Source organism: Macaca nemestrina, chromosome 17 (assembly GCF_043159975.1).
Source record: "Macaca nemestrina isolate mMacNem1 chromosome 17, mMacNem.hap1, whole genome shotgun sequence".
NCBI lineage: Eukaryota > Metazoa > Chordata > Mammalia > Primates > Cercopithecidae > Macaca > Macaca nemestrina.
In genome coordinates this window covers 75,153,741-75,180,099 of record NC_092141.1, presented here as the reverse complement: position 1 = coordinate 75,180,099, position 26,359 = coordinate 75,153,741, and the positions used below count along the sequence as shown (strand labels likewise).

The window sequence follows — 26,359 nt, the reverse complement described above, 5'->3', positions numbered from 1 at the left end:
TGCTGGTTTTTCCTTATCTTCATGGATTTATCTACCTTTGGTCTTTGATGTTGGTGACCTTTGGATGGGGTTTCTGAGTGGACATCCTTTTTGTTGAGGTTGATGCTATTCCTTTCTGTTTGTTAGTTTTCCTTCTAACAGGCCCCTCTGCTCCAGGTCTGCTGGAGTTTGCTGGAGGTCCACTCCAGACCGTGTTTTTCTGTGTATCGCCAGCAGAGGCTGTGGAACAGCAAAAATTGCTGTCTGTTCCTTCCTCGGAAGCTTTGTCCCAGAGGGGCACCTGCCAGATGCCAACCGGAGCTCTCCTGTATGAGGTTTCCGTCGACCCCTGCTGGGAGGTGTCTCCCAGTCAGGAGGCGCAGGAGTCAGGGACCCACTTGAGGGGGCAGCCTGTCCCTTAGCAGAGCTCAAGCACTGCTGGGAGATCTACTGCTCTCTTCAGGGCTGGCAGGGAGGAAGGTTTAAGTCTGCTGAAGCTGTGCCCACAGCTGCCCCTTCCCATAGGCGCTCTGTCCCAGGGAGATGGGTGTTGTATCTATAAGCCCTTGACTGGGACTGCTGCCTTTCTTTCAGAGATGCCCTGCCCAGAGAGGAGGAATCTAGAGAGGCAGTCTGGCTACATAGGCTTTGCTGAGCTGTGGTGGGCTTTGCCCATTTCGAACTTCCCCACTATGAGGGGAAAACCGCCTACTCAAGCCTCAGTAATAGTGGACGCCCCTCCCCCAACCAATCTCCAGCATCCCAGGTCTACTTCAGACTGCTGTGCTGGCAGCAAGGATTTCAAGCCAGTGGATCTTAGCTTGTTGGGCTCTGCAGGGGTGGGATCTGCTGAGCAAGACCACTTGGCTCCCTGGCTTCAGCCCCCTTTCCGGGGGAATGAATGGTTCTGTCTCACTGGCGTTCCAGGCACCACTGGGGTATGAAAAAAAACCTCCTGCAGCTATCTTGGTGTCTGCCCAAACAGCCGCCCAGTTTTGTGCTTGAAATCCAGGGCCCTGGTAGTGTAGGCACCTGAGGGAATCTCCTGGTCTGTGGGTTGTGAAGACCATGAGAAAAGTCTAGTAACTGGGCCAGAATGCACTGTCCCTCACGGCACAGTCCCTCACGGCTTCTCTTGGCTAAGGGAAGGAATTCCCCGACCCCTTGCACTTCCTGTGTGAGGCGTCGCCCCACCCTGCTTTGGCTCGCCCTCCGTGGGCTGCACCCACCGTCTAACCAGTCCCAGTGAGATAAGCCGGGTACCTCAGTTGGAAATGCAGAAATCAGCCACCTTCTACATTGATCTCACTGGGAGCTGCTGACTGGAGCTGTTTCTATTCCTCCCTGACTCACAGTTCTGGAGGCTGAGAAATCCAGCATCAAGGTGCTGGCATCTGATGAGGGCCTTCTTGTTGTATCATCCTATGGCAGAAAGTGAGAGGAGAGAGAAAGAGAGAGGAAGGGAGGGAGAAAGAGAAGTGGACCTAACTAACCCTTCTATAACTAATCCACTTTGGCAATAATTATTCATGAGGGCAAAGCCTTCATGGCCTAACCACCTCTTAAAGGTCACACGTCTTAAGATTGCTATAATGGCAATTAAATTTAAACATGAGTTTTAGAGCAGAGAAACCATAGCAACTGGTATCTTCTGTTGAATGTTGTTTATTTTAATACAGTTTTGTCAGTTGACTCTATTGTTGTGTTTTTTTGTTTCCTGTTTGAGATTTCTTACCTCGCCTGTTACAAGATCAGAGAGTACTCATCTATGTTATTTTCTTGAAGCTTCTTATTTTACCTTTCTCATTTAGGTATGTGGTACATCTGGAATTTATTTTTATGTATGAAGTGAGGTAGGGGTCATGGCTAATTCTCTCTGTCTATCACAATGGGTATGTATTTGATCTAGCATTATTTTTATTTTATTTTATTCATTTATTTTTTCTAGACAAAGTCTCGCTTTGTCGCCTAGGCTGGAGTGCAGTGGTGCGATCTCAGCTCGCTGCAACCTTCGCCTCCCGGGCTTAAGTGATTCTCCTGCCTTAGCCTTCTGAGTAGCTGAGATTACAGGCTCCCTCCACCACACCTGGCTAATTTTTGTATTTTTAGTAGAGACGGGGTTTCACCATGTTAACCAGGCTAGTCTTGAACTCCTGACCTCAAGTGATCCACCTATCTTGGCCTCCCAAAGTGCTGGGATTAAAGACATGAGCCACTGTGCCCAGCCTAGCAATTTAAAAAAATTTTTTATTATTTTTTTGAGATGGAGTCTCACTCTGTAGCCCAGGCTGGAGTGCAGCGGGGTGATCTCGGCTCACTGCAAGCTCCACCTCCTGGGTTTATGCCATTCTCCTGCCTCAGCTCCCTGAGTAGCTGGGACTACAGGCACCCACCACCACGCCCGGCTAATTTTTTTATTTTTATTTTTAGTAGAGACGGCCTTTTACCATGTTAGCCAGGATGGTCTTGATCTCCTGACCTCATGATCTGCCCGCCTCAGCCTCCCAAAATGCTGGGATTATAGGTGTGAGCCACCGCGCCCAGCCCATTTTTAAATGTCATTCACACTGCTGTAGTTGGTCCCCTTTTCTTTTTTTGAGATAGAGTCTCACTCTGTTGCTAGGCTGGAGTGCAGTGGCATGATCTCGGCTCACTGCAACCTCTGCCTCCCATGTTCAAATGATTCTCCTGCCTCAGCCTCCTGAGTAGTGGGGACTACAGGCATGCGCCACCACGCCTGGCTAATTTTTATGTATATATATATATATTTTTGTAGAGATAGGGTTTCATTCTGTTGGTCAGGCTGGTCTCGAACTCTTGACCTCAAGCAATCCACCCACTTCTGCTTCCCAAAGTGCTGGAATTATAGGTGTGAGCCACTGCACCTGGCCTTTGGCACCATTTTTGTAAGCCAGGAGATCTTGTTTGTGTGGGTTTTTTCTGGTCTTTAGTTTCTTTCATTTGCCTGTTTGTCGATGTGCTAATACTACATTGCCTTAATACTGTAACTTTAAAATAAATCTTGGTATTTTGTAGTGTGGTGTAGGCCTTCCAGCTTTCTTTTTCTTCCTCAAGCTTTGGCTATTCTTGGTTCTTTGCATTTCCATATACATTTCAGGATTAGCTCACCAGTTTTTACTTGCATATAAATGTGATGGCATGTGTATGTGTATGTTGAGATATTTTATTATAAATGCATTGAATCTATAGATCAATTAGGAAGAATTGATATCTTTATAGTATGGAGTTATACCCAGAGCCCCAGGCAAGCAATGATCTTTTTATTTTTTTGGCCTTTTCTAGAAATTTCATGGGTAATATGTAGTCCTGTGTATCTAGTTCTTCCACTTACAATATTGTTTTTGGAGTTCATATTGTTTCTTGTATCAGTAGTTCATTCCTTCTTGTTCCTGTGAGTGGTATTTCATTGATGAGTATACCACATTTTGTTTATCCGTTCACCAGTTAATGGATATTTGGATTGTTTTCAGTATTTGGCTATTATGAATGTTGCTGCTTTGGACATTCATTGCAAATTTTTATTCGAACACATGTTTTTCATTTCTTTTGGACAGATATCTAAGAGTGGGTTGTGTGGTAAATATATTTTTAACTTAAAAAATCATCAAACTATTTTCCAAACTGGCTGTTTCATTTTGTATCCCCATTACCAATATTCCAGTCTCTTCACATGAGTATTCTCGTCTCTTCACATCCTCATCAACTCTTGGTATTGTTAGTGGCTTTGATTTTGTCCATTTTAGTTGGTATGCAGTGGTATCTCATTGTGGTTTTAATTTGCATTCTTCTAGTGACTAATGACACTGAGCATCTTGTCATGTGCTTATTGGCCATTTGTATATCTTCTTTGAAGAAATGTCTGTTCTAATAGTTATCTGCTCCTAACACACCCAACATACAATGAGCCAAGCAGAGGATAACCTCTACAGACATTTCTAAAAAGTCACTAGTTCCTATTCTGAAATCCAGATAGGCAAGTAGTAGGAGTTTCTTAGTTAAATCTTTCTTAAGTTTTCTAGAGGCCCTCTTGTTTGGTTGAGAGGATCTGTGAGGCATACTCAATCTTTTTGAGGGGATCTGTGTATGAATATGTAGTTCTCTGAGGCATACCATCTTTTATCTTTTTGATCTTCACAAAATATTTTACATTTATACACTTGGCTTTATCTCTATGCAGTGCCCAAAGTTTACGTGAACACCATTTCTTAATTTAGTATATTTTGCCATCTAGAGAGGCTGAGAATTTTGAAAACCATGAAGTCTTAATTCCATTTTCTTTAATTTTCCTTGACTCTATTTTACTCTACTCTTGGACCTAAGAGCAATAGCAAGTACTTTGTAAATCTTCTTAGCTATATTAGTCACCTAGTTCATCAGGCATATTTTCTAATTTTCATGTTACTGAAGATGATGAAGATGATGGTATAGCTTTCTATCACTATATAAAAAGGATCCCCCTCCTTCCCATTTTCAATAACAGGTTTCTTACTTCCTCTTGAGCCCCACAGGCAGCATCCTCAAATTCCAGATTCCTACTAATGACCTCTTCGTACCGACTTTGTCTTTAACACACTACACACAAAGATGTTTCCATATTCTTAGGCTGTACTTCACTTTCAGATACCAAAATCTGTATTATCTGTAATACAGATATCTACAGTTATCTATTGCTGCATTACAAATTAATCCAAATCTTAGCAGCTTAAAGCAACATTTTTTTTTTTTTTTTTGAGATGGAGTCTCGCTCTGTCGCCCAGGCTGGAGTGCAGTGGCCGGATCTCAGCTCACTGCAAGCTCCACCTCCCGGGTTCACGCCATTCTCCTGCCTCAGCCTCCCGAGTAGCTGAGACTACAGGCACCCGCCACCTCGCTCAGCTAGTTTTTTGTATTTTTTAGTAGAGACGGGGTTTCACTGTGTTAGCCAGGATGGTCTCGATCTCCTGACCTCGTGATCCACCCGTCTCGGCCTCCCAAAGTGCTGGGATTACAGGCTTGAGCCACCGTGCCTGGCATAACATTTATTTTTTAATTTTCTCAATTTTTAAATTTTTTTTTTCTCATGGACATGGCTTAGCTGGGTTTTCTGGCTTAGGTTCTCCTATAAGGTTGCAAACAAAGTATTGACTGGGGTTGTGGTCTCAACTGAAGTCTAGATTGGGGGAGAATCCACTTCTATTCTCACTCATATGGTTAATAGGATTCAGGTCCTTGCTGCGGTATTGCTCTGAGGGCCTCAGTCTTGGCTGGCTGTCATCCAAAAGCCTCCCTCAGTTTTTTTCTATTTGGGTAAAAATATAGGGGGTAGCCTACAGCATGGCAGCTGGCTTCCATCGAAGTGAACAAGCAAGAGAGCAAGTGAGAGGTAAGCATGATGGAAGCTAGAATCTTTTTGTAAGCTAATCTTGGAAATTCTAGCTTACTACTTTTGTCCGATTCCATTTATTAAAAGCAAGTTACTAGGTCCAGACTATACTCAAGGGAAAGGGCATACCACATGGGCATGCATACCAGGAGTTGGGGAAAACTGGGAGCCATCTTAGATGTTGCCTAGCACATACTTAGAACAAATACTAAGTATATAATGAAAAGACATATAGCTGGGTATAGCTAGAAAGATGTGTAACTAGAAGGATTCAAATGGAATACTATAAAATATTCAGTGAACATAAAAGAAGGCAGGGAAGGAAAAACAAAGGAGCAAAGAAGAGCCATGACAAAACCAATAGCAAAATCACAGACCAAATGGAATCATAAATAATTACATTAAGTATAAATGAACTCAACACTGGAAGCTAAAAAAAGTGATTTTTAGATTGGATAAAAAAGCAAGAACCAACTTTATATTATTTATAAGAGACATACTTTAAATACAAAGATAAGTAGGTTGGAAGTAAAAGGATGCAAAGAGATGTATCATGAAAACAGCATAAAAAAGCTGGAATGGCTATATTGAATATCAGATAAAATAGACTTTCACAACAAGGAAAAATTATAAGACAAATAGTTACTTTGTAATGGTAAAGAATCCATTCATAAGCATGATATACTGATTATAAATGTGTATTTAGCAAACAAAAGAGCTTCAAAAATAAATGAAGCAAAAACTAATAGTGCCAAAGGGAAAAACAAACAAATGCATAAACATTATTGCATTTATTATTCCTTTTCTTGGGAATTGATGGAGCAAGTTAACCAAAAAATCAAAAAGGATGTAGAAGATTTGAGGAATACTCTGAACTACCACAGCCTAATTGACATTTATAAAATACTCCATCCAATAACTGTAGAATGCATATACCCCAGTGTGGGGAATTTCAATACCCCAGATAGAACAAATGACAGAAGGTTAATAAATAGAGGACTTGAACAACTCAATAGACCAGTTGAACCAAACACATACAAAGAACACTCCAGTGGCTGGGTGCAGTGGCTCACACCTGTAATCCTAGCACTTTGGGAGGCTGAGGCAGGTGGATCGCTTGAGATCAGGAGTTCAAGATCAGCCTGGCCAACATGGTGAAACCCTGTCTCTACTAGGGGTATTGTATTGTATTTTGTAGTGTAAAAATACAAAAAAAATTAGCTGGGCATGATGACTCGTGTCTGTAGTCCCATCTGCTTGGGAGGCCGAGTCACAAGAATTGCTTGAGCCTGGGAGGTGGAGCTTGCAGTAAGCCAAGATCACATCACTGCACTCCAGCCTGGGTGACACAGTGAGACTCCATCTTTAAAAAAAAAAAAAAAAAAAGGCCAGGCGCGGTAGCTCACGCCCTTAATCCCAGCACTTTGGAAGGCCTTGGTGGGCAGATCATGAGGTCAGGAGATCGAGATCATCCTGGCTAACCTAGTGAAACCTCGTCTCTACTAAAAAAAATTAGCCGGGCATGGTAGCACGTGCCTGTAGTCCCAGCTACTTGGGAGGCTGAGGCAGGAGAATTACTTGAACTTGGGAGGTGGAGGTTGCAATGAGCCAAGATCGCACTACTGCACTCCAGCCTGGGTGACAAATCAACAACCTAAATTTACACCTTAAGGAACTAGAAAAAGAAGAACAAACTAAAGCTAACAGAAGGAAGGAAATAATAAAATATGAAACAGAAAAATAGTAGAGAAAATGAAACTAAGAGTTGGCTTTTTGAAAAAATCAGCAATCTGAACAAACCTTTAATTACATGGGATAAGAAAAAAAGAAAGAAGACTCCATAACTAAAATCAGAGAGAAATTTAACACAAAGAAAAAGGGTTGTAAGAGAGGACTATGAACAACCATATGTCAGTAAATTTGATAACCTAGATGAAATGGACGAATTTCTCACAACACACGACCTACCAAGACTAAATTATGAAGAACAGAATATCTGAACAGACCTTTAGTAAGCAGAATGAATCAATAATCAAAAACCTCTCAACAAACAAAAACTCAGGACAAGGTGGCTTCATTGGTGAATTTACCAAACATTTAAAGAAGAATTAATACCAATCCGTCTTTAGACTTTTCAAAAACATTAAAGAGGAAACACTTATAAATTTATCACGTGAGGCCAGTTGGTACTAAAAGTAGACAAAGATGGTACAAGGAAAGAAAACTATAGGTCAATATTCTGACAAATATTTGCTGAAAAGGCCTCAGGAAAATACTTGCAAATTAAATTCAACAGCACGTTAAAGGTTTACACATCATGACCAAATGGGATTTATTCGTAACATGCAAGAATGGTTCCACATGTGAAAATCAGTAAATGTGATACAGTACATTAGCATTAACAGAATGAAGGGAGGAAACCCTCACACAATCATCTTAGTTGATGTAGAAAAATCTTTTGACAAAGTTTAACTCCCTTTTTTGATAAGAAGAAACCTAAATTGGGAAGAGAAGGAAATTACCTCAGCAAAATAAACACCATATATGTAAAGCCTGTAGCCATATTATACTTATAGTGAAAGACTGAAAGCTTTTCCTGTAAGATCAGGAACAAAGCAAGGATACTCTCTTTTGTCTTGTGTATTCAACATGGTACTGGAGGTCCCAGCCAGGCAATTTGCAAGAAAAAGAAAAAAAGTCATCCAAAGTGAAAAGGAAGAAGGAACATTATCTTTGTTCACAGACATGATCTTGTATGTAGAAAACCTGAAGGATTTCACAAAAGCTGTTAGAACTAATAAATGGATTTAGCTTAGTTGCAGGATACAAAATCAGTGCTAAAAATTAATTACATTTTAATATGCTAACAATGAACAATATGAAAAGCAAATTAAAAGCATAATCTCATTTACAATAGCATCAAAAAGAATAAATTACTTAGGAATAAGCCTAACTAAGGAGGTGAAGGACTTGTACACTGAGAACTACAAAACCTTGATGAAAGAATCTAAAACGACACCAATGAATGAAAAACATCCTGTATTCATGGATTGGAAGAGTTTAAATATTATTAGGCTGTTAATACTACCCAAGATGACCTGCAGATGAAATGCAATCCCTGTCAAAATTCCAACAGTGTGTTTTTTTTCAAAAATAGAAAAATGCATCTGATATGGTTTGGCTGTATCCCCACTGAAATCTTATCTTGAATTATAGCTCCCATAATTCCCACATGTTGTGGGAGGGCCTCAATGGGAGATAATTGAATCATGGCTGTTTCCTCCATACTGTTCTTGTGGTAGTGAATAAGTCTCACGAGATCTGATGGCTTTATAAGGGGAAACCCTTTCTCTTGATTCTCGTTTTCTCTTGCTGCTGCCATGTAAGAAGTGCCTTTTGCCTTCGCCATGATTGTGAGGCCTCCCCAGCCACGTGGAACTGTGAGCCCATAAAACCTATTTTTTCTCCCCAGTCTGGGTATGTCTTTATCAGCATGTGAAAACGGACTAATACAGTATCCTAAAGTTCACGTGGAATCACTTGGGACATTGAGTAGCTAAAACAAATTGAGAAAAAAAAAAGTTGGAGATCTTACACTTCCTGATTTGGAAACTTGCTGCAAAGCCACTGTTATCAAAACAGTGTGGTACTGGCATAAAGACAAATATATAGACCAGTGGAATACAATAGAGAGCCCAGAAATAAACCTTGACATATATGGTCACATAATTTTTGATAAGGGTGCTGTGACCATTCAGTGGGGAAAGCACAGTGATTTCCATAAGTGGTGTTGGGAAAAATGGATATCCAAATGCAATAGAATTAAGTTAGACTCTCACTTTACATCATATATAAATTAACTAAAAATGGATCAAAGACCTAAACATAAGAGCTATGATAGGGAAACATAGGGAAGACATAGGGAAAAGCTTTATGACATTGGTCTTAGCAGTGAGTTCTTTTTTGGATGTGAGACCAAAAATACAGGCAAATAAAGAAAAAATAGATTCATGGAACCACATCAAAATTGAAAATCATGTATATCAAAATTAAAAACTATGTACATCAAAGGACATAATCAACTGAGTGAAAAAGCAGTCAATGGAATGGAAGAATATATTTGCAAAGCATATATTTGAAAAGGGGTTAACATCCAGAATATATAAAGAACTCATCTCAACAACAATAAAAAAAATTAATTTAAAAGATGGGCAAAGGACTTGAATAGACGTATCTCCAAAGATGATATAAAAATGGCCAATAAGCACATGAAAAGTTGCTCAACATCACTAACCATTAAGGAAATAAAAATCAATACTATGATGAGATGTTACCTTACATCCATCAGGATGGCTACTATGGAAAAAAAAAGTGTTGGGGAGAATGTGGAGAAATTGGAACCTGGTGCACTGTTGGTAAGAATGTAAAATGGTACAGCTGCTGTTGGAAATGACATGGTAGTTCCTCAAACAATTAAAAATAGAATTATATTATCCAACATTCCCACTTCTGGGAATTCTTTTTACATCCAAAAGAATTGAAAGCAGGGTCTTGAAGAGATATTTGCATATTCATAGCAACATTATTGGCAATAGTCAGGAGATAGAAGCAATGTAAATGTCATCTACAGATGAATGGATAAGCAAAATGTGGTACCTTTAGAATGAATACTATTCAGCCCTAAAAAGGAAGAAAGTCTTGTTACATGGGACCACATGGATAAATCTTGAAGACATTATGTTAAGTGAATAAACCAGTCACAAAAAGACAAATACTCTTTAACTTATATGAGGTCTCTAAAGTAGTCAAATTCATAGAAACAAAGTAGAATGGTAATTATAGGGGCAGTGGGAATCTGAGAATAGGGAGTTATTGTTTAATGACTGTAGAGTGTCAGTTTTTCAGGTTGAAATCTGGAAACAGATGATGGAGATTATTGTACAACAATGTGAATACACTTAATACTGCTGAGCTGTATGCTTAAAAATGATTAAGATTGTAAATTTTGTATGTATTTTACCACAATTGATAATAAAAAATCAAAAAAATCAAAAAAAGAGAAGATATAATATTGGGAATGAAAGCAGGGACTTGACACAAATCCTACAGATGTTAAGAAGATAAGAGAATGTTATAAACCACTTTAGACCAGCGACATTGTTGATAAAATAGACACATTGCTTGAAAGACACAAAAGCTAAATACTGACTTAAGAAATGGGAAATCTGGATAGCTCTATATATACCAAACAAACTGAATTCGTAAGTAGCCACCTCACAAATCTCTAAGCCCAGATGGTATCACTGGTGAATTCTTTAAGGCTTTTATGGAAGAAATTTTATCAATCTTTCCTGAGTTTTTTTCCTATGTGAAATGGAGAAGGAGGGAATGCTTCCCAAGTCGTTTTGTTAGGTCAGTATTACTCTGCTTCCAAAAGAAGACAAAGACCTTACAAGAACCTACCTGGCAGCGTTCCCTTATTAACATAGATTTAAAAATTCTTAATTATCAAATCGGATCTGTTAATATATAGAAAGGATATTATATTTTGAATAATTTGAGATTAACATTTGAAAATTTATGTATTTCATCATAGTTTTAGAAATATAATGTAATCATCTCACTAGATACAGAAAAAGCATATAACAAGATGCAACATTCATCATGATAAAAACTCTCAGCAAATTAGGAATGGAAGGGAACTTCTTCAGCCTGATTCATTATCCATGAGAAATAAAAGCAATTATAGAAAAGAAAAGAAAGGGCCGGGCACGGTGGCTCAAGCCTGTAATCCCAGCACTTTGGGAGGCCTAGACGGGCGGATCACGAGGTCAGGAGATCGAGACCAGCCTGGCTAACACGGTGAAACCCCGTCTCTACTAAAAATACAAAAAACTAGCCGGGTGAAGTGGCGGGCGCCTGTAGTCCCAGCTATTTGGGAGGCTGAGGCAGGAGAATGGCGTAAACCTGGGAGGCAGAGCTTGTAGTGAGCTGAGATCCGGCCATTGTACTCCAGCCTGGGTGACAGAGCGAGACTCTGTCTCAAAAAAAAAAAAAAAAAAAAAAAGAAAAGAAAAGAAAGTTAGGGGATTTCACTTTCTTGATTTTGAGGCTTAAAATCAAGCTGCAGTAGTGAAGACAGTAGTATTGGTGAAAGGATAGATAGATTTATAGAATAGAGTGGAAATTCCAGAAGTGAGCCCTCATATACATGGTCATTTGATTTTCCACAAAGATGTCAGTGAGGGAAGGAAGGTCTTTTTATCAAATTATGCTGTAATAACTGAATATCCACTGGGGAAAAACTGAAATGAGTTATAGGCCTAACTGAAAATGCTGAAAGTATAGAGTTTCTAGAAGGAAACAGAAAATCTCTGTGATGTTGGAACAGGCAAAGATTTCTAAAATAAGATATAAAAAAATACAAAACAATGAAGAAAAAATTTACCAACTGAACTATCAAAACTTTCTTTTTTTTAAAAGGCACCATTTGGAAAATTACCTGGCAGGGTACAGAGTGGGAGAAAAATTTCCATCACGAATATCTGATAAAGGACTTGTGGCTAGAATATGCAAAGGATTCTTACAACCTAAGGGAGCACACAATCCAATTAATGTGCAAAAGAGTTTACAGACACTTCACAAGAGAAAATATGTAAATGGCTAGTATACATACATGAGAAGATGGTCAACAGCATTCTTTATTAGGGAGATGCAAATTATAAAGCACAATGTGATACCACTGCATACCCATTAGAATAGCTAAAATTATAAAGACTGAGAAAACCAAGTATGGTGGTGAGGTGATGAAGCCGAAAGTCTCATACACTGCTGATGGGAGTATGATATTGTACAACTACTCTGGAAGACAGTTTGGCTATTTCTTATAAATTTTAAGCTAACTTACCATATGACCCAGCAATTCTATTCCCAGATACTTGGTCAAGAGAAATGAAAACATATGTCCACATAATACTTGAATGTTCATAGCAGCTTTATTCATAATAACCCAAATGGGTAAACAATCTAAATGTCCATCAACACATGAATAGAAAAGCAAATTATGGTTTATGTATATAATGGAATACTACAAAGCAATAATGAACTTTTTTATTTTTATTTTTTGAGATGGAGTCTTGCTCTGTTGCTCACACCGGAGTGCAGTGGTACGATCTCAGCTTACTGCAACCTCCACCTCCTGGGTTCAAGCAATTCTCCTGACTCAGCCTCTGGAGTAGCTGAGACTACAAGTGTGCAGCACCATGCCCAGCTAAATTTTGTATTTTTAGTAGAGATGGGGTTTCATCATGTTGTCCAGGCTGGTCCTGAACTCTTGACCTCAGCTGATCCGCCTGCGTTGACCTCCCAAAGTGCTGGGATTACAAGTATGAACCACCGCACCCGGCCAATAATGAACTTTTGATACATGCAACAACATGGAGAAATCTCAGAAATATTCTTGGCCAGGCCAAGCCAGACATAAACATGTACATACTGTTGAACTTCATACATATGAGACTCTAGAAAATACTGCTGTCTGGAATTGGAGGAAGAGGTAATTGACTCTTACCTCTCAGGCTCAAAAGAATTTTTGGGTGTGATGGAAATAATACATATATTTATTGTGGCAGTTACACAGGTGTATATTTTTGTCAAAACTCTTCAAACTCTGCATTTTACAAGGATATGGTTTTATTGTATGCAAGCTATATCTCAATAAACAATAAAAATCAGGTACAGGTGTGGCTGAGTCTTCCATGGTGTGGCTTCTTTCAGCCTGAACCTGTAAACTAAAGGAAGACATTCTTTCCTACACATTCACCTACACAGCCAACAATGGTGAGAGAGGGACCGGAGAACTGCAGTAAACTTTCCCATTCAAAGAGCAGAGAAATGGGAGGCAGATTGCAATGATAGTTTATAGCAGTTCTGAAATCTAGCCAGGCATTTGTTGCCTGTTTCATGATAGGTCTTAGTGCTGCTTCCTGGGAGTGGTTCTTCATGGCTGTTTGCTCTGTCTTTCACGATCTTGGCTCTTCCCTTTGAGCTATCTTTCTGTTACCATAAGAAATAATTTGCTTTTACCTGAATAGTTTTTTCAGCCTGCTTTCTGTTTGTATGAATTTGGGGAACCAAATGCATATTTTCATTTTGAACTCTTTCAAATGAAGCTATAATTCCTTTAAAAATTTTGCAGCTGTGTATCAAATTATAATCCATTCCATTAGACAAATACCATATTCACAAATTTCTTTGAGACAGGCTTCTTCTGTTTTGGTCCAAGAATCAGGATGCTGTGGTACAATACCCTTATGATTCTTAGAATCCCTCTTACCTGTCAGAGAGCTTCTAAGAGGTACAACATGGAAATGTTTAGAAGCCTTTTTGTTTTGCCTTTTTCAGGCATTGCCCAAATTTTTCTGAGGTCTTAACCAAGTGTTTAAAGATATGTCCTTGAAATTTTGATCCTGAGTCCATATTTTACTGGCAAAACCTTGGATTTGACCTTTGCCCTCGGATTGTTTCTTCCTTCAGAGCCTTTTGCTAGTGGAAGAAGCTGAGAATGAAAAATAATTTGCTTTTACGATCTTATATGTCCTATGTTGGGCATACGAATATATCTCTGGACCCTGCTTGAAATCTGAGCCTGTCTTCTCTATTTTATTTCTCTTGATTTCTTCTGTTTCATACACAGCTGAAATAATCCATTTGGCAACAAAAATCAAAATACCTAGGAATAAATTTAACCAAAGGTGTAAAAGATCTATACACTGAAAACTATGAAACATCAGTGAAAGAAACTGAAGACACAGATAAATGGAAAGATATCCTGTGCTCATGGATTGGAAGAATTAATATTGTTAAAATGTCCGTACACAAAGCAATCTATAAATTCAATGCAATCCCTATCAAAACTCCAGTGGCTTTTTTCACAGCAATTAAAAAAAAAAATCCTAAAATTCATATGGAATCACAAAAGACTCCAAACAGCCAAAGCAATCTTAAGCAAGAAGAACAAAGCTGGAGAAATGATACTTCCTGATTTCAAAATATATTACAAATCTATAGTAATTGAAACAGTGTGATATTGGCATAAATACAGACATATAGACCACTGGAACAAAATAAAGTGCCCAGAAATAAACCCACGCATTTACAGTCAACTGATCTTTGACAAAGGTGCCAAGAACACACAATGATTAATGGATAATCACTTCAATAAATGGTGTTAGGAAAACCAGAAGTCCACACACAGAAAAAGAAAATTTGGCCCTTATCTTGCACCATACACACAAATCAATTAGAAATGGATTAAAGACTTAAACATAAGATCTGAAACTGTAAATGACTAGAAAAAAACATAGGGGGAAAGCTTCTTGACATTGGTTTAGGCAGTAATTTCTTAGATATGACCCCAAAACACAGGCAACTAAAGCAAAGATAGATAAATGGGATTTTATCAATCTAACAATCTCCTGCACAGCGAACAATCAACAGAGTGAAGAGACAAGCTACAAAATCAGATAAAATATTTGCAAGCCACATATGTGATAATAGGTTAATATTCAATCTATGTAAAATACTCAAACAATTCAATTACCCCAAAACAACCCAAGTTTAAAATGGGCAAAGAACTTGAATACATGTGTCTCCAAAGTGGATATACAAATATATAAAATGTTCAACATCAGAAATCATCAGCAAAATGCAAATCAAAACCACATATGCCTCATACCTGTTAGAATGACTATTATCAAAAAGAGAAAAGATATCAAGTGTTGTCCAGGATTTGGAGAAAAGGGAATCTCTGTCCACTGTTGGTAGGAGCATAAATTGATATAGCCATTATGGAAAACAGTATGGAAGTTCCTCAAAAAATCAAAAATAGAACTACCTTACGATCCAGCAAATCCCTCTTCTGGGTATAAAGCTAAAGAAAATGAAATCAGGGTCTCAGAAAGCTATCTGTACTCCCGTGTTCACTGCAGCATTATTCACAATAGTAAAGATGTGGAAACAACCTATATGTTCATCTACAAATGAAGGGATTAACAAAATATGGTATATAGATATAATAGAATATTATTCAACATTAATGAAAGGAAATGCTATCATATGTGACAAGATAGATGAAGCTGGAGGACTTTTGCTGAGTTAAATAGCCAATCACAATAGGATAAATACGATATAGTAGTCAAACCCTTAGAAGAGGAGAGTAGAATGGTAGCTGCCAGGGGCTTACAGAAGGGGAAAATGGGGAGTTGGTGTTCAATGCATATAAAATTTCAGGTACAGAAGATGAAAATGTTCGAGAGATCTGCTGCACAACACTGTGATTGTAGCTACAATACTGTGGTATACCCTTAAAATCTCAAGTAGATCTTATGTTGTGTATTTTTACTACAATAAATAAAAGAAAAAAATTATTTTAAAAAGGGAAGCTTCTAAACGTTTATTTAATTTTTGTTTTCAATGTGATTCAGGTAGACATTTCATATGTGAAAAGGGGATGAACAGTGTGATCATAAAAATGTGCTTACAATTGAAAAACATGATTACTAAATCTGAAAATCACAATGGAAACAGAAAACAGCAGATTAAATATTATAGAAAATCAAATCAGTGAATTAGAAAACCAGCTCAAAAAATTCTCTGAGAAAACAAAGGAAAGCATAAAAAGATGGCTATAACAAATGAAAGTGTAAGAGATGAAGAATATAGATTCAAAATCCCCAATACAGAATAATACGAATTCCAAGAGGAAACAAACAGAAACTGGAGAAGCAATAAAGAAATAGTACTCAAAATGCCCATCAAGATTGTATAGAAAAGAGCCTTCAAGAATCAACTTAGGGCTGGCCACAGTGGTTCATGCCTGTAATCCCAGCACTTTTGGGAAGCTGAGGTAGGCAGATCACTTGAGGTCAGGAGTTTGGGAACAGCCTGACCAACATGGTAAAACCCCAACTCTACTAAAAAAAAAAAAAAAAAAAAAAAAAATTAACCAGGCGTGGTTTCACGTGTGTGTAAGCCCAGCCACTCAGGAGGCAGGAGAATCGCTTGAACCCAGGAGGCAGAGGTTGCAGTGAGCCGAGATTGCACCATTGCACCCCAGCCTGGGCAACAAGAGCAAAAACAACAGTAAATAGGATTGCTTTCTTGATTTCTTTTTGGATAATTCATTGTTAGTGTATAGAAGTGCTACTGATTTTTGTATGTTGGTTTTGTATCCTGAAATTTTACTGAATTCATTTATTAGTTTAAATAGTTTTTTAATGCAGTCTTTAGGGTTTTCTGCATATATGATTATGTCATCTGCAAATAGAAACCATTTTCCTTTTTACTTTCTGATTTGGATGCTTTTTTCTTGCCTGACTACTCTGGCTAGGACTTCTGTACTGTTTAATAGGTGGTGAGAGTGAGCCTTCTTGCCTTGTTCTTGATCTTAGAGGAAAAGCTTTTTTAGCTTTTCACTGTCTGTGTATTATGCTAGGTATGGGCTTTGTCCTATATGCATTTTGTTATTTTGATGTACATTCCTTCTGTACTTAATTTATTGAGTTTTTATCATAAAAGAATGTTGAATTTTGTCAGACTTTTTCTGCATCGATCCAAATGATCATATAATCTCTGTTCTTCATTCTGTTAATGTGGGGTGTCACATTTATTGTTTAGCATATATTGTACCATCCTGTCATCTTAGGGATAAATCCCACTTGATTATGGTGTATGATTCTTTTAATGTACCATGAAATTCAGTTTGCTAGTATTTTGTTGAGGATTTTTGCATCTATGTTCTTCAGGTATATTGGCTTGTAATTTTCCTTTATTGTAGTATCTTTGTCTGGTTTTGGTATCAGGGTAATGCTGGCTTTGTAAAATGAATTTGGAGTATTCCCTCTTCTTCAGTGTTTTGAATGAGTTTGAGGAGGATTGGCATTACTTCTCAAATGTTTGGTGGAATTCACCGGTGAAGCCATCTGGTTCTGGGCTTTTCTTGGTTGGGAGATTTTTAATTACTGATTCAGTTTCCTTACTAATTATTGGTCTGTTCATATTTTCTATTCTTCATGATTCAATCTTGGTAGGTTTTGCATTTCAAGTAATTTGTTCGTCTCATCTGGGTTATCCAATACATTGGCATACTGTTGCTCATAGTACTTTCTTACAGTTGTTTTTATTACTTTTTTTTTTTTTTCTTGAGATAGGTTCTCGCTCTGTCACCCAGGCTGGAGCACAGTGGTGCAATCACTGCTTACTGCAGCCTTGACTTCTTGGGCTGAACCAATTCTACCTCATCCTCCCAAGTAGCTGGGACCTCAGGTGTGTGCCACCACATCCAGCTAATTTTTTTTAATTTTTTATTTTTGTAGAAATGAGGCTCACTTTGTTGCTGAGGCTGGTCATGTACTCCTGGGCTCCAGCAATCCTCCTGCCTTAGCCTCCCAAAGTGTTGGGATTACAGGAATGAGCCACTGCACCCAGTCATTCTTTTTATTTCTGTTAGATTGAGTGTAATGTCTTATCTTTCATTTCTGATTTTAGTTGTTTAGTCTTCTCTCCTTTTTTCTTATTCTATGTAGCCAAAGGTTTTTCAACTTTGTTGATCATTTCAATTAATCAACTTCAATTTCAATTAATCAACTCTTAGTTTCATTTTCTGTTTTGTTTTTCTATTTTCTGTTTTATTCCTGCTCTAATCCTTACTATTAATATTTACTTCAATCTGCTGGCTTTGAGTTAGTTTGTTCTTTTTTTAGTTCCTTAAGGTGTACATCTAGGTTGTTGATTTGAGTTTTTTTTCTTTTTTAATGTAAGCTTTTACAGGTGTAAATTTTCCTCTTAGCACTGCTTTCACTGAATCCTACACATTTTGGTGTGTTGTGTTTTTGTTTTCATTTGTCTCAAGATATTTTCTAATTTCCTTTATTTTTCTTTCTTGTTTGACTCATTGGTTAATGAGAATTTGTTGTTTAATTTTCACACATTTGTGGACTTTAATACATCATTTCGTTAATTGCTTTCTGTTATATAGTTCCTTTTGTTCATTTCTTCCTTATATTTCTTTGTGATTTGATGATTTTTGTTGTTGTAGTTTGCTTTGATTCCTTTTCTTTATATTTTGTGTACCTACTATATTTAAAAAATTTATGTTACCATAAGGCTTACATAAATCATCTTATAGTTGTAACAACCTATTTTAAGCTGGTAACTTCGATTGTATTAAAACATTCAATACTTTTTACTCACTCACACACTTTATGTTATTAATGTCCCAATTTTCACCTTTTAATATTCTGTATTCATTAACAAATTATTGTGTGATATGAAACCATCCAAGTTGTCCCATAAAATGGATGTTTATTTTTTTTTTGAATAAACACAGAAATTAACCCTCCCAGTCTTAACTCTCGAGAAAGTTAACGTTTGTCTTAATTGAGTTCCTTTCTCTGGAAACCAACCATCTGTTATCCCAGATAGTATCAAGGAACTGAAACTTACCAGATCACGGCATCTAGACAACGTTATGCCAGACCCCTCACCTATCATGATTGCCTAACCAACCACCTGCTTCCTGTTGACGAACTCCTCTTCCTTACCATTCCCTAATTCCTGTTTTCCCACATGTAGTTATATTTCTTCCCTGCTATATAAACTAATTTTAGTTGGGCGAGGAGATGGATTTGATACTGATCTTCCATCTCCTTGGCTGCAGTGCCCAAATAAAGCCTTCTTCCCTAACAATACTCATTGTCTCATTGATTGGCTTTCTATGCGGTGAGAAATGGGAACTAGACTGGACCCCTGGTGTTTCGGTAACAGTTACAGTTATTTTTAAGACTTTCATCTTTTAATTTTTATATTAAAGTTTAATGAACCACTATTACATCAATAGAGTAATCTGTATTTTATATATAATTACTTTTATCAGTGAGTTTCATATTTTCATGCGTTTTCATGCTACTCACTAGTGTCCTTTCATTTCAACTTGAAGAACTCCCTTTAGAATTTAAGTCAAGTGTAGTGGTGATGAACTCCTTCAACTTTTGTTTGTCTGGGACCATATTGCTCTTTCATTTTTAAAGGACAGACTTGCATGGTATATAATAATATCCTTGATTGGCAGTTTTTCTCCTTCAGTACTTTGAATATATCATCCCATTCTCTCCTGGCCTATAAAGTTTCTGTTGAAAAATCCTTTGCCAGTTTTATGAGTTTCCTTTGTATGTAATGAGTTGCTTTTCTCTCTTTGATTTCAGAATTCTTTTTTTCTCTTTGACATTTGGCAATTTGATTATAATGTGTCCTGGTGTAGATCTCTTTACATTCAACCTACTTGGGATTCTTTGAGCTTCATAAATCTGGATGTCCATTTTTCTCCTCAGATTAGTTCTTTAAATAAGCTTACTGCTTTTCCCTCTCTTCTCTTTCTCTGACTTTAGTAATATGTAAATTGGCCTGCTTGACAGTGTCTCATAAGTTTCCTATGTTTTCTTCAGTCTTTTAAAAAATATTTTTGCTCTGTGGAAGGTATAATTTCAAATGTCTTGTCTTTGAGTTTACTGATTCTTTCTTGTACTTGATCAAGGCTGCTGTTGAGCCCCTCTAGATAAGTTTTTAGTTCAAGTTATTGTATTCTTCAGCCCTCAGATTTTTCTCTTTAAAAATATTTTGTTTGTTAAAATACTCATTTTGTTTGTGCATAATTTATCCTAAGCTTATTGAAATTTTGATTATGGTTATTTTTAATTCTTATCAGCTAATCCATCTACCTTCATTTTTTTAGGGTTGGTTTCTGGAGATTTATTTCGTTCCTTTCTTTGGGCCATTTTTATTTTCCTTGATCCTTTTTATTAATGTGTACATATTTGAAAAATAGCCACTTCTCCCAGTCTTTATGGACTGGCTTTGTACAGGGGCAAACCTTCAAGAATTGGCCTGAGTAGAGATTCTGGGGTCCTCATAAACTTTTTCTGTGGATATGTCTTCTCTGGACTTCCGTGTGTGAATTTCTAAGTAGTGGGATTTGCTGGTTTCTGTTTTTAGGAGATCATAATCTCTTGTTCCTTCTTATTCTGTGTCTTGTACTATGGGCCTTCTGAAGCTAGTAGCACACTGGCTCCATCCTTTTTTGGTTATTACTTGCTCTTTTATTTTCAGCTGCCCCTAGGCACTTAGTTTATGCTGCATCCCACCAGTGCTTTAAGACAGATGAGACAGAAACCAGTTCCTTGGGCAGTCCCCCAAGAGTCTGAATGTTGGATATATGCTTTAGTCTTCTCTTTCCCTCCCCAGGGAGAAGCTGTGGACCATGAGCTTTTCTAATTGTGTTATGCTGAGCCAGGGTTAGGAGCTCTGGCCATGAGTGCTTACTAGTTCAAACCACCACCTTTGTTCTCAGTGGTCCCCAGGCATTTAGAGAATGCCAGTTCTGTGAGTACCTGCAGAATCCGGTCCCTTAGGCAGCCCCTTCCAAAAGCCAGAGTGTTGGACAGATGCTTCAATTTTTTCCTTCCCCAGGGAGAAGCTGGGATTGGGGGTTTCCACCTGCTAGTTCTGAGCTGGTGGAAGGGACTATGGTCAGTTACTGCATACTAGTCCAAACTGGAGGCTTTGTTCTCAGCAGTTCCCAACATGGGACCCTTTCCTTTCAGAGCTAAGATTCAGGCAAGACAGCAACAAGTCCCTTAAGTAACCTTGCTTATGGCGCAAGAGGATTCCACAGATTTTCCTGCTGGCTTCAGTGTGGTTGGTTTCATGCTTGCCTGGGGTACAGGAGCCTCTCATCTGGTCTCTGGATGTCTCACAAAGGGAATCTTGGTCCGTGTATTGTTGTTGAATTTATGTGTCCATTGAGAGAAGGAGAGTCTTGCTGACATCAACCCGTAAAGTAATTTTCTTTTACAGGAGGACATTTGATTGGTCTTCCTTTAGCCTTTATATCTTTATACGTATAATATCATTCCTTATTTCTTTATATGTATAGGGATAAGTTAATATTTTTCTAGTATTAAGAATCAGTGTTGATACTTAGTGTTTGTGAATTCCTGTTGAAATATTTTCTCATTAGGAAAAAGTGAAAGGGAAAATTTATATTCGCCTAGTTTTACGGCTTAAGAGTAGTAAAGGACATGTCAGGGAATGTTACAAATGTACTGAATTTTTTCTTTCCATGTTGGTTTTGGCATCCTGAAATTAATTGAGGCACAATACCCCTTTTCTGCCTGGCACAAGTACGATATTATGAGCTCACTGTGATCAGGTCCCCTGTATCAATTGTAGGCTGTCCTTATAAGCACCAGGACTTGCTATTCTGTGTGGCATGTGGCACCTGTTATTCATAAAAAAGCTTTTAGGGTTGAACTTTTCTCCCACTTTCTGTTTCGCTGTTCACCCCGACCACCAGCGCCATCACTGAATTTCAGCCTTTGTACTTACTTAGAGTTTAAGTTGTTTCCAGCTGGAGACAGTCTCATGGCAGAAAATGAAATTTCTGTACCTAATGTCCTGTTTTTCTCGTGCCAGCCAGATTTTAACAAATACTGACCTCTTTCAGTTGGCTCAAATGCCTTCACAAGAAGCTGGCTTCTGCAATGACTCTCCATTACTTGGCCTTCATTGGAGCACGTATTAGGGGTAACATAATAAGTTTAGTTAATAATAATGGACATGTTTAATTGGAAGTAGGGCTATTCAATTTGTATTTGTAATGGGTTTGGAGGCCAAGAGAGCAATTTGGACTACAGATATAGATTTTGTAAGCAAAACTTCTTATTATTTGAAAAATTAATACATTGGATCATCCAGAGAAAACTTGTAAAATGAAAATAAATTAGTTTAGACACAGAACTCTGGGATCACAGCATGTATGGGATGGACAAAGAAAGCTAGTGAAGGTTACTGTGAAGGAGATCTCTGAATGATAGGATGAGAACCGTGGAAAAATGGTTTTTGTTTGTTCATTTGTTTTTAGACAGGGTCTCACTCTGTCACCCAGCCTGGAGTGCAGTGGAACAATCACAGCTCCCTATAGCCTCAATCTCCTGCTGGCCTCAAGTGATCCTCCTACCTCAGCATCCCAAGTAGCTGGGACCACAGGCATGCACCACCAAGCCCGACTGACTACTTTTTTTCACATGTTGCCCAGGCTGGTGCCAAACTCCTGAGCTTAAGCAATAGGCCCACCTTGGCCTCCCAAAGTGCTGGGATTAGGTGTGAGCTACTGCATCTGGCCAGAAGAATGGTTTTATGGAGACATTGAATGCAGCATCTTTAAACTACTGTCTCTAATGTTGTAGTGAGATCAACTAAATTAAGGACAGGTTATGACTCATTTGCTTGAGTGTCTAGGAGACTGTTGATGATCTTACTTATAGCACTTTTGGGATAAATGCAAGTCATATCGTAGTTGATTGAAAATATATGGCAGGTTAGAGCATGGCCCCAATAACATTTTTGAAAATTTATCGTGAGGGTAAAAAGGTTGGTACAGAAGGACAGCTACAAGTGAGTTAAGAGGGTGTGTTGTTTTATGTATGCAACCCTGTGCAATAAATAGATAAATATTTCAGGCTCCTTTTTAAATTAGTATTTTTTATGAGAAGAATTTTAATATTTAAGCATTTTTCAATTTTTAAGTATAGATCTTTTTATGATTATTTAATCTATTCTTAAAGAAGAATAGGCCACTGCTTAGTATGACATATCAGGTTACCTCTCCTCATAGAGTTTTAAATGCTTATATCAGCTGATGCACATTGACTGCTAAAATTATACTCAAAATATTAACTTTGCCCATTTTTCTCATTTGCTTTTAACTATTTGGATGTTTGTGATACTGAATGGGGTATAAAAAATAAACAGCTCTCTTTAAAACAGCTTTTTCAGCCATTTTACATTACTTATTAACTCATCTAAGGAATGTTATTCTATCAGTTTTAATTACAAAATACATTCATTTTAATATTGTCTTTTGAATTCGTATTCTGTCTTTTGGAAATACTTAGTGTAGGTCACAGTTTGTGAAGGAAATCCTGATATGGTTTGTGGTTGAATGTTAGTGACTTTAATCTATTGTATATTGGTTATTTTCCATTTCATATATCTTGAAGCCGTTGTTCAGAGAATAGGTGTTCATAATTATGGAACTTTCATTGAAGTGGTTTGAATAAAATCATATAAGAGAGACTCCAGGCTAAAGGAGGCTATTTAAGAATGTATTTTATATGATATTTATATGAGAGAAGTCTTTCTGATGAAGTCCATTTAAACTGGTTTCCTACTTACCCTGCATTTCACATTTTACCTAAATTAACAGGGTGTGTTTTTAAATAGAAGACTTTGATATACCTGTGGTTTCTGACATGCTTTCAAATTAATTGAAACTTTAAACTATGTGAAGATTTTGTTATTTTATATGTTGTAAGGCTTCATGTTGATGTGGAACATGAATCCAACCAAGTTTGCTGACCCTGAAACAATGTTCTTCCCATAGAATATGTGCTTCGTTTTCTCTCTTTTTACATTTGGGAAAAGGGGAAAGGAGGAGAAAAGATTTAAATGCAGGTGATTTATTTTAGTCTGACTTAAAAACAGCATTTGCATAAGCAAGTCTGTGGCATTTATGTAACCTCTTATAATTTAAATGAAATGAAATGATACATAAAAAGGTTATTATTTGTATTTTTTTTTTTTCATGTGGAACATCTTTTTTTGTGGTGGTGGTGGTGGTGGTGTTGTTTGAGATGGAGTCTCGCACTGTCTCCCACGCTGGAGTGCAGTGGCACAATCTCAGCTCACTGCAACCTGTGCCTCCCAGGCTCAAGCAATTCTCCTTGCCTCAGCTTCCCAAGTAGCTGGGATTACAAGCGCTCGCCACCATGCCCAGCTATGGAACATCATTGTTAATACAAACTATCATCTCATTTCCAAGGGAAAAAAAATGGTAATCCTAGATTCTAATACTCTGTGTCCTCTGAATTCTCCAAATTGTGATTTGATTATTTTGGTCTCTTAGCAGGGAACAGTACACTGGGAAGCTCCGAATGAGATCACATTCTATGAGTCCAACTCACAGAGAAGATGGACAAAATATTACCCCAAAGATTTGTGTAAGATTAGATTTTACTTTTGTTTGGTTTTTGCTTGTTGCTTTAAAATAGCTGAACAAGGTTTTAATTTCACTTGTTGAAGTGCCAATGATTGGCTTCAAAACGGAATAAAGTTGGATGATTCTGGTGAACATCCTGATGTCAAAGAAAGTGGGGTGTTTGGTATATAGTGTAGTATCCCTTCTACTTCCTCAATGATTCTGATGTGTTATATTCATCAGTCTGTTGTTTCTCCTGTGTAACAAAGAATGACATTTTCCCTTTATTCAGAATATATATAGAAATAATTATATACCCGGTGATCATAAAATTAAGAAGAAATTGGTATTGTAGTGAAGTAGGGAACACTGCTTTTCTAATGAAGGTAAACTGTGTATATCTTGAAATAAGATTGTCTGTCTTGCATCTATTTATTCAATATAGATTTGGTTTGGACAAGGTGCTAATGAGCACTCCAGTTAGCTTTTTTTTTTTTTTTTTGAAATGGAGTCTCATTGTTGCCCAGGCTGGAGTGCAGTGGTGCAACCTTGGCTCATTGCAACCTCCGCCTTCCAGGTTCAAGCTATTCTCCTGCCTCAGCCTCCCAAGTAGCTGAGACTACAGACATGCGCCACCACGCCTGGCTAATTTTTGTATCTTTAGTAGAGACTTTTGTTGGCCAGGGTGGTATTGAACTCCTGACCTCAAGTGATCCTTCCGCCTGCCTCAGTCTCCCAAAGTGTTGGGATTACAGGCCTGAGCCACTGCGCCCGGCCCCAGTTAGCTTTGAAAAGAGAAACACTGTGCCTGCTTATTCCAGTCTTATTGCCTAACTCTGGCTGTCTTGAGTTACGTGACTTTTCGTTACAAGAGAAAGCAAGTATAACGCATGACTGTTTTAGCACATGGCACTATAAACATAACTCACTGCATTTTATCCAATGATAATTTGGAATTAAAAAATATAAAGGGCAGCACATTTTCAGTAGTGATAAACTACAATCATTATATTTACTCAGAATAAGCAAGGCAGGTACATTTTCTTATTTAAGAAATTCTTGTTCATGAAAAAGCATACAAGAAGCAGAGGACCACTAGTAGAAGTGATAATGAATTTTAATATAGTTTTATAAATAATAATAATGCAATATTTTATTGAAAAGAAATGTAGAAACTCAGTAAAACATGAAGAACATTTTAGTGCATTTAAAAAATTACTTCATATTAATTTAAATGATCATAGATATAAATAGGTACATTTGTTAGCAATTAAGCTTTCTAAAAGCATGAGAATGCTGTATCAAAAATCTAATTTCAAATATTCTTTCTGGGCTGGAAACTAGCCATTCTCTTCCACAGACTTACCTTTCTAAGTTTTTAGGGTTTTCTGGTCATAGTCAATTTCTGGGCACAGATCTTAGGTTGTCTCTAGTTCATTATAGTTTTAATCTGGGCTGATTAATGTGTAATACAGAAATTATACAGGAGGGGAAAAAAGCATGGAATTGTTATGTTTTAAAAAGTAAAGAATCACCATAATTGTGTTTTTTTTTTTTTTTTTTTTGAGATGGAGTCTCGCTCTGTCACCCAGGCTGGAGTGCAGTGGCGTGATCTTGGCTCGCTGCAAGCTCCGCCTCCCGGGTTCACGCCATTCTCCTGCCTCAGCCTCCTGAGTAGCTGGGACTACAGGCGCCCGCCACCACGCCCAGCTAATTTTTTGTGTTTTTAGTAGAGACAGGGTTTCACCGTGTTAGCCAGGATGGTCTTGATCTCCTGACCTTGTGATCTGCCCTGCTCGGCTTCCCAAAGTGCTGGGATTATAGGCGTGAGCCACCGCACCCGGCCATAATTGTGTTTTTATGATGTGAGTCCAAAGATTATTTATATTCAGTGTATGAGTGAGAAT

General features: G+C 37.8%; 1 protein-coding gene across 14 annotated transcripts in view; it reads left to right on the top strand.

The window, feature by feature from the left end:
- The window catches only part of LOC105469025 (centrosomal protein 112), a 535,394-nt gene that overhangs the window by 29,840 nt on the left and 479,195 nt on the right, over positions 1-26,359 (top strand). For 11 of the 14 annotated variants that reach the window (XM_024788889.2, XM_011719543.3, XM_011719541.3 and 8 more), the window contains one exon: positions 24,381-24,474. In XM_024788889.2, the coding sequence (XP_024644657.2) occupies positions 24,381-24,474 (94 nt within the window). The remainder of the gene's footprint in view (positions 1-24,380; positions 24,475-26,359) is intronic. The other 3 variants (XM_071083480.1, XM_011719542.3, XM_071083482.1) reach the window with 1 other exon arrangement.